Below are 8,880 nucleotides of genomic sequence, written 5' to 3'. Positions count from 1 at the left end.
ATTTCAATATTACTCACTTTATCAAAAATATTAGAAAGGGTAGTGTTTGATCAGGTATACCAATTCATTTATAAAAACAATATGATCTATATCTTCATTATTAAACATTACTAAAGACTGGATAAATGCTATAGACAATGGTAATTTTACAAGTCTAGTTACACTAGACCTTAAAAACACATTTGATACAGTTGACCATAAGATTCTCAATGAAAAACATAAAATCTTTAAGCTGGATAACAACATAATATGGTTTAAAGTGATCATTCCCATACCACGCATGTAAATGTTACACAATCAGCTAAATGAAGCGGTTTGGCACAGTGTGAACGGTTTGGTTTCCCAACCTCGAGGTTGAGGTCTCAATCCCTTGCTGTTCATTTTACTTGTGTCCTTGAGCAAGACACTTTATCTGCATTGCTTCTCTTCACCCAGGAGTATAAATGGGTACCTGGTGGGCACTGGTGGCACCAGAGGGGGGCAGGGGAAGCATAGCCACCCCGTCGGGGAAGACGAGTACATTTTTTCGGGGAATAAACAAATAAAAAAAATATTTACATGTAATGTTTGTTTAGCCACAACAGTTTTTTCATTAAACTATTTGTGTTATAATTATTAATAATAATAACAAACAATGTACGTAATCAATGTACGTAATACACCATTGCTGGTGGTCTGTACAATATTGGAAGAGTAATAATAATAATAATAATAATAGTTTAATGAGACTAATTAAAAATAATTTGCGTTCTGTTATGACAAATGCCCATTTGGATAGCCTCATGATGCTTAAAATACATCATGATTGGTGAAGCAACCTCGACCATGACAGTGTGGTTGACAGATTTCATGCAAATTTTCCAAAATGTAGAATTTCACTTTCAAGAATGAGGAGTTACATTGCATACGCTTTGTTTCTTTTTTTATTCAAAATGTTCTATTCTAGGGAGACTGCTATTTGTGTTATATGTCAATGATTTGCCAAAAAGTGTTTGTAATAGTAGTATTAGTATTTAGATACGCTATTCATAGAAAACTATATCATAACGTTTACAGAGTTGAATAATGATTTGAAGCAATAAGCTCAAGTTAATTTTGAAAAAAGATATGTTTTCAGTAGTTTTTAAAAAAATTCAACATTATTTGTTGTTTTAATAGCTGTAGGGAGTTTATTCCATTCTATGGCCACTGTTACACTAAAGGAACGATCACCTGATCTGCTATGAACTAAGGGGCATGAAAGGCGAAAAGGGTCTGATTCAGAGCGAAGATTTGGTCGTAATGTATGATGAACTTTTAAACAACTACTGAAGTATATTGGTGCTTGATCATTGAAAAATTTAAACACAAATAAAAGAATTTTAAATAAAATGCGTTCTTTGATGGGTAGCCAGTGAAGCGAATTAATCAGTTGTCTGGCATCACTACTTTGTAATGTAAAAATTAGCATGTATGCAGATGATACAATACTTTATTATTCACCTCCTAATATTGATGATGTTGTACATACATAACTTAAATGTTGACCTTGAACACATTAACAACAAACTTACATTAAATGTACAAAACAATGAATGTATTATTATTGGTACAAAGCAGAAACTTTCTAAACTATCTAACAATAATTTAATTTGTATATAGAAAAAATTGTTTAAAAGAGTTAGTTATTGCAAACATCTCGCGATGAAAATTTGAGATGGAATAAGCAAACTGATAATGTAAAAACTCAAGTTCTGCCGGGTTTGCACTATTTGAAAAAGGCCTCTAACTCTAAAATTTCTAACAAATGATCAACAATCTCTAATGTACACAATCATTATTGCTCCTCACTTTGAATACTGTAATCTAGTGTGGGGTAGATCTACTCAAATTTTTAAAAGTCCTACACAATAGAGTGGCAAAAATAATTCTGAAAAAAAAAAAAAAAAAAGATGATTCAAGTACACAAGCCTTGCAGACCTTAAATTAGGAAAATTTAGAAAGCAAATTGTATAAAAATGAAGCAAAAACCATGTATAAGATTTTTTATAACATGGCCCCCATCTTATTTGACCAAACGCTTTACATTTAAGAAACAAAATTATTTAACCAGATTATATGTCTTACAAGTTGATCATCCTCACACTGAATACAAAAAGAAAAGTTTATCTTACCCAGTGGCGGACCGTCAAGGCAAGCAAGGTATGCAGTGCATACCCTGGCTAAAACAAATTTAAAAATATACTAGTACAGTTTTTCCGTTTTATTTAGCATTTCTCAGTCAGGATCTTCTATATATACGCTAATTTTTTTGTGTGGAATGCTATTCATTGGAATAGCTAAGTTTTTCAATGTTTGGCCTACTTTCTGGGTAATTAGGATAAGTCACTGTCGGACCTATCGCATCGTACTTAGAATTTCCGCATGGCTGGTCTTCGATATCAGCCAATTACTTAATCAGTGAGTCAATAGAAGTCAGAGTATACCCTACCGCACTTAAATTTGCTATTGTGACAACCGTGTGGTGGCGTCAGATTAGCCAATTTAACACTGGAATGGAAGCAGTGCTTCCAAGAGTATGTGCGCATGCTCTTCTCACAAATCGGGACCTCCACTGCTGATCGGGTATTCTATCTATAAGGCTAATCTGAATCGATTAAAGAATAAATATATTTACATACTGTACATATGACCGGTATAGAAGAAACTTTGGATTATTATTTAAATTTAAATTTGTTAAAATACAGGAATAAGAATTCTTTTGAAGAAAAGACAACCATGCCGGTATTAAAAATAACATTAGGCGCTTTACGCAAGAGGACAGAGAACCATCGAGAACAGCAGTTCCGATTAAGCACTCTGATGAGCATAAAACCACCGTCCACCGTCTTGTTGCGTAAAGTGCCTAATGTATTTTGACTATAGAACGCAATCTCTTTCTGTATAGTAGTAGGCTTACAAACTTTTCCAATCACTAGCAGGCCCTAGCATCAGTGGCGGGTCTTGAAATGGAAAGGAGCTGATGGTGTTAGGAAGGTAAAGTGGGGGATCGGTGATTATGAGGGGATAACTCGCAAAACAATATGAGGTGATTCTTAATTACTTGAGCATGATTTGTGGGGATGGGAAAATATTTTTTTTCAGGGGTAGGGGGAGGACGTACAGCCCCTTGTACATCATGCCAACACCTAGCATACCCTGCCATTTACCCTACGGTCCGCCACTGATTTTACCGTGGTGCTATTCTTTGGAACACACTGGATGAATGTGTTAGAAATTCATCAAATGTTACAACATTTAAAACACTTTTGTAAAATTTGTGGTTTATGCTTCAATTTTTTGTATCTCATATTTGTATACAATTTTGTCTTTAATTATTGTGATTACTTTTATTTTCCAATCTCAAAGACAACACAGCCTTGTAGAATAACACCCACCGGGTGAGACAAGCCTTCCGTGTAAAAATAAAGTTGTCATAATAATAATAATAATAATAACTTGGCTCCCAAATATGAAGCATCATAAATATATGAGGCATTTAACAACATTTAAGGCATTGCCGAACAGAATATAAAATAGAATATAAAATAAGGAATTGTCAAATAGAATATATAATAAGAAATTTTGAATAGAATATAAAATATAAAAGAATTGTCAAAAAGAAATTGCAACAAATATTCCAACTGTAGAGTTTTAGATAAACCAAGAAAAACAGAAAAAATGAATCACTTTTTATTTCCTTAAAAAAAAATTGTGTAATAAAAATTAAAAACATTGTCATCATTTTTTCTTTCCAAAGAAACTGGAGCGTTTCTTCTTCACTGATCTGTCTTCATTTTTTTCCTTTGATTCTTCCTTTCCTTTTTCTCTTGCTTTTTCCTTTTCTTTTGATTTATCTTTCTTTGATTTGGTCCTTGATGGTGCCTCAGCCTTTGGCTTGTCTGAAGAATATAAATGTTAAAAAAATATTTACCTTATTGAGTATTCGGTACGATAACATGTCAGGTAGGGCAAAACATCACTCCTGTAATATTTTCCTGACGCAAACTGACATCGAAATAGCATTTGCAGTACCCGCTGCTATTTTGGGATCAGATTCAACACTAGTCACTAAGCACAATCTTTGTAGCTTAGTGGTTATGGCGTCAGGCTAGTTATCCGGAGGTCATGGGTTAGGGTCAGGGTTAGTTCAGTAGTACAGTATAACACATCAGGTAGTGCAAAACATCACTCCTACAACTCATATTTACATAATAATCGCATTAATAGCAAGCCATAACAAGGGGCATGACTGACGATATTCCATAATTGAGCTGCTGTAGATGGAAAAATACGTCAATGATGCACTTATGTTGACTTTCATTGCTGAAATTTGATTTTTAAATGGCTGATATTTCTTGAAGGTTATATGGTGAGTGTCAATAACAGAATGTGTAAAAATACGGTTTTTGAGGTAAAACCAAGGGTTAGTTTTCTTTACGTTTCGGAGAGATTGCTCTGACCGCCACCAGGAAAACCATTTTTATACACATGGTGTACCGAAAATTCTGTCACTTTGGTAAATGGCGGCTGTAATATCAAAATGTAGATATCAATTGATGTTAAAAGAAATGATAATATCAAAATGTGTGGTCTTGAATTAAAAGTGAGTGACATGAATGTTAAAAGGAGTAATAATAATGCCATAGGGTGTGACAACAATTCTATAATTAACTCTAATACCTTTAGGAGCATCATCACTGAGAGATGTTTGCTTGATAAGACGGACATTACTGTTTGGTGCTGGTCTATAAGTAGGATCAATGACTGTAAAGACATTGGCATTAGGAGGCGGCAGAGGAGGACCCATCGATGATGATTGTCCCTGTTGAACTCCAGATTGAGGTGAACCTAATTTGCTAGATGCATTTGTGATATCTACTTGTTGCTCGTCCTTGGAGAATGAAAAAATAAGAAAAAGGAATATAAATTTAGCAGATATATTGGAGTTGTAGCTTACTGGATAGAAATTAAAATCCAATAAAACACCACCACCATCATTAACAAAATGAAAGCAACTTAAAATGAGGAGAATTTAGAATATATAACAAGATTCATCTGCTTTTACAGCATCCTTGAGAGAAACAACTGAATCCAATAACACCACCACCTTCACAGCTGATAATACAATTAATTAAATTAAACTACTACCACCATCACTTACTATAGCTTTAATGTCTGTGAGTTTAATACCATTGCCTTTTTGGAGACCAAGAGGAATGGAGACCTTCCTCTCTAGGTCTATATGAACCATGGGCTGTTAAAAAGTGGGAGTAGAGCAAAAGTGGACAAATCATATTAATAAACAATTATATGAACATGACACAAAACAAATATTTAAAATGAAATAATAAAGATTCATTATGAAATTTGTGTGCATAGATGGTTATTAAATTGGTTGTTACTGAAAAAATGTTACAAAGTAAATTACAAATATTCTACATTTTGTGTCATTTGTCGGCATGTTGGTTCATTAACTTACTGTAGAATAAAAATAAGTTACATTCATTCTTTACTGTGCAATTTGTATAGTTTCAAAAAATTTTAAATGTATATTATTTTCTACCATTAATATACTTTATTAATAATCCTTGACATTGGGGATGACAAAATGTGTTGGACTCTAGCCCATTTAATTCTGCACTATATCATGCCAAATTTGTACTAAATAAGTAAATTACCGAAAGGTCCACTGATAAACATCAGATAAGATAGTATAATACAGGAATTCCTGATGATGACATAATTAATGTTGAAATATATGGTTGTTCATTACATATTACTGGCCAAATAATTAAATTAAAAAGATTCTTTATTGTGTCACTGTAAGTGGGATTTGTGTAGGAATTTCTGGTAAAATATGAATGATATGGGTTAAAAATGGTGGCATAGGCAGAATTACCAGTGGGGTGGGAGAAAAAATTATGGACCAATTTTACATTACTATGACAAACTACTGGCTTAACAATAGATTACTGGTTAAAATGTAAACAATTTAAATTTAATCTTTATTAAAAAAAAAAAAAACAATGTTATTATAATGTATTCATTTTTTGGATCGGATATTCTATCCTTGTAAATATTTCATTGTTTCTTGTATACATTGGTGCTGTGCTTACGCTGTATCGTGATGTACTACTACTACTAAATCCTTTCCGAGCCACTGGGGGCTCATAGGGCTGGAGCTTATCTCCAGTTTCTGTAGTGTGACGGCACACTAGTCCGTCGCAGGTTAGTCCCAGCAGTTTGCTGGTACCCATTGATACAGCTGGGTGGACTGAAGCAATGTAGCTAATAAGTGCCTTGCCCAAGGACACAAGCAAATCTGCACAGCGGAGACTCGTATCGTGATGTATTCGCGTTTATTTGTTTACAGGCTAACTTTCGCGATTTGCATAATTACTTGAACAGGTGTACTTCCTTGTTTATATACCTGCTTAGCGTGTACACAAATATTGAAGCATTGCATATATCTGATATATACAACGTTCTAATATATTAAAAGCTATGCCAGGGTAGATAATTAAAATGATTTATCTAATGATTTTTTTTCTGAAGATATACTGAAATGCCACACACTTAAGTTTTTGTTTTTTGCGCATCTGGTTTATATTGCATCATCTGGTTTATATTGCATGCCAAATTTATAATAAATAAATAAATACTGTACCAGTATTCTGCCCCCCCCCCCATGGCAAAAGGGCATAACTGACAATTTGCTGTTTTGGAGATATTAAGCAAAACGTGTAATTTATTTAGCCCTAAAATGTGTTTTAGTATTTGATTTCATGGTTAATGTATTCAATCTTCCAGTGTAGCACTCATTTCTTCTATAAATATTGATTTTTGCGCTCAAAATGTCAGTTATGCCCTTTTGCCGTGGGTTTTCTGATTCAAGACATGTTGACAAACTTTGGCAAAAGGATATAAGTACCCAGTTTAGTTCCTTTCAACGCAAGTTTGAGTCAGATTTTTCAAAAATAACATTCAATATATAATTTCATATGTTAGTCATGTATAAACTATAAAATAAATGTACAATTATACCAAAGAAACGCATTAAATAATAAATACTAAAATTACAAACGATTAAAAACCCATGTATAAGCTATCCAAGTATACAAACAAGAAAATGAATTAACATTAGTATGCTATTATGTATCAACAAAGCCTTTTTGGCTCAAGGTGCTAGATCGAGGACCCTTTGGGTAGGAGGCCTTATGAACCCCTAGGGGTCTGGGGCCCCGCACAAGAGCGCATAGGCGTTACGTCACTGCGTGAAGGATGCATGCGTATGCGTATATGAAATAGAACTACTGTTTAGTTAGAATGCGCATGTGACTGTTTCTATGTGTACGTTTAACAAGAATTACAATTATTTTTTACAAAGTAAAATAATAAATTTATATTTTAAGTCATGTAATTACAATATAAATTGGGCCTATTATTATTATTATTATTATTATTATTATTATTATTATTAGCAATTCTTCTCTATGATCCAAATTCAAGTAGTAATGAAATGATTACGAATAATATTATTGTTTTTTTATATTCTAATAAAATATTAGAAAATGTATTATATATATAGATTTAGATGGAAATGTAAGTTGTTGTTTGCTTAGTGAACACAGTTGATTCGAGGAAACTGTGCATTTATACCTTTTTGTCATGCCATTTGCTATAAATACATGTTGTAGTTGTGCCTCTTTGCCATAGTTATTTGCTAAATAATCGTTTTAGTTGTCCCTCTTTGTCACTGTTATTTCTAGTTAAAATGTGAATTGTTATTCTGCCATGGTTAATTATTTTTACTAAACAGTTACTATTTTCCTATAGTTTATTTCCATAGTATTAAACTGTTGCCATTCAAAGTAAGGCAAGATTATATAGCATAAATTAACTAGGCTTATCATGTTTGCCTAACATTAACTAGAGACAGGAATCATACTATTTAACCAATTTCTATTTACAAATTGTGAGTACACAAACAGTAAGAATAATAAAAATAATACAATTTAACATGCAACCTTCATTGTAACCAGGGAGAAAGCTCTCTTCTGATTGGTTGACTGTTGAAAGAACGTCACGCTTCAGCGTATCACAGCCTATCTTTGCAGTTATGCCCTTTTGCCTTGGGAATTTACTGAAAATTGTGTAGTTATGCCCTTTTGCCATGCCCCTATCTAGCCCCGGGGACACTTTTTTACAATTTTTTTTGTGTCAACATGTGTAACATGATGTACTGACCCCACTAGGCTATATAACTCATTTTCGCCAAAAATGTCAGTTATGCCCTTTTGCCATGGGGGGGCAGTCTACCTGTTTCACTTGCAAAATATCTTTAAAATTATTAAATGGTATTATAATCCCATTCAATAGTAATCCTTTTGAAGAAAATTTGTGACCAAGATTTAGAAAACAAATTGTGAGGATTAATTTTGAAATATGTAATGTGCGAAGTTGATAGTACAGTATGAAAATGTGGCTCAATATATACAGGAACAACTATTTTAATGTATGGCTTTGTACAGTCTTGTCTAATGTTATTCTATGAAACTGCTTATTTTTTAATGCCTGGATTATGCCTACGTCTGCATGCTGATCAATTTGGTATTTAAGACAAAGTTTCAATTTTTTTGCTATACACCATTTTTTGTTTAGTATTTTAAAATATATAGTTGAACTTGCCTATGTCATATTGAGAAATTGTTTGACCCTAACAAAATTTGACTTGCACTTACGGAAATGGAAAACACAACAATTCGGCATGTAAAATTAGATTGACTTAGAAATTATTAAGAGTATATTATTAGTCGTCTTAGGCAATTTTTAATTGCACTGCTCTATTTATCATGTCTG

General features: G+C 33.0%; 1 protein-coding gene across 3 annotated transcripts in view; it reads right to left on the bottom strand.

The window, feature by feature from the left end:
* Window positions 1–813: 813 nt before the first annotated feature.
* Window positions 814–8,880, bottom strand: part of LOC117101080 (coiled-coil domain-containing protein 50-like) — a 65,341-nt gene continuing 57,274 nt past the window's right edge. For 2 of the 3 annotated variants that reach the window (XM_033240947.1, XM_033240946.1), the window contains exons 11-13: window positions 5,183–5,275; window positions 4,702–4,912; window positions 814–3,920 (exon numbers count right to left, since the gene is read on the bottom strand). In XM_033240947.1, the coding sequence (XP_033096838.1) occupies window positions 3,760–3,920; window positions 4,702–4,912; window positions 5,183–5,275 (465 nt within the window). In that variant the 3' untranslated portion in view covers window positions 814–3,759. The remainder of the gene's footprint in view (window positions 3,921–4,701; window positions 4,913–5,182; window positions 5,276–8,880) is intronic. The other variant, XM_033240948.1, reaches the window with a different exon arrangement.

Source organism: Anneissia japonica, unplaced genomic scaffold (assembly GCF_011630105.1).
Source record: "Anneissia japonica isolate Jap-2015-1 unplaced genomic scaffold, ASM1163010v1 scaffold1201_len176657_cov207, whole genome shotgun sequence".
NCBI classification, from domain to species: domain Eukaryota; kingdom Metazoa; phylum Echinodermata; class Crinoidea; order Comatulida; family Comatulidae; genus Anneissia; species Anneissia japonica.
Note: the sequence above shows the minus strand (reverse complement) of the source record. Positions and strands in the feature narration are given on the sequence as shown.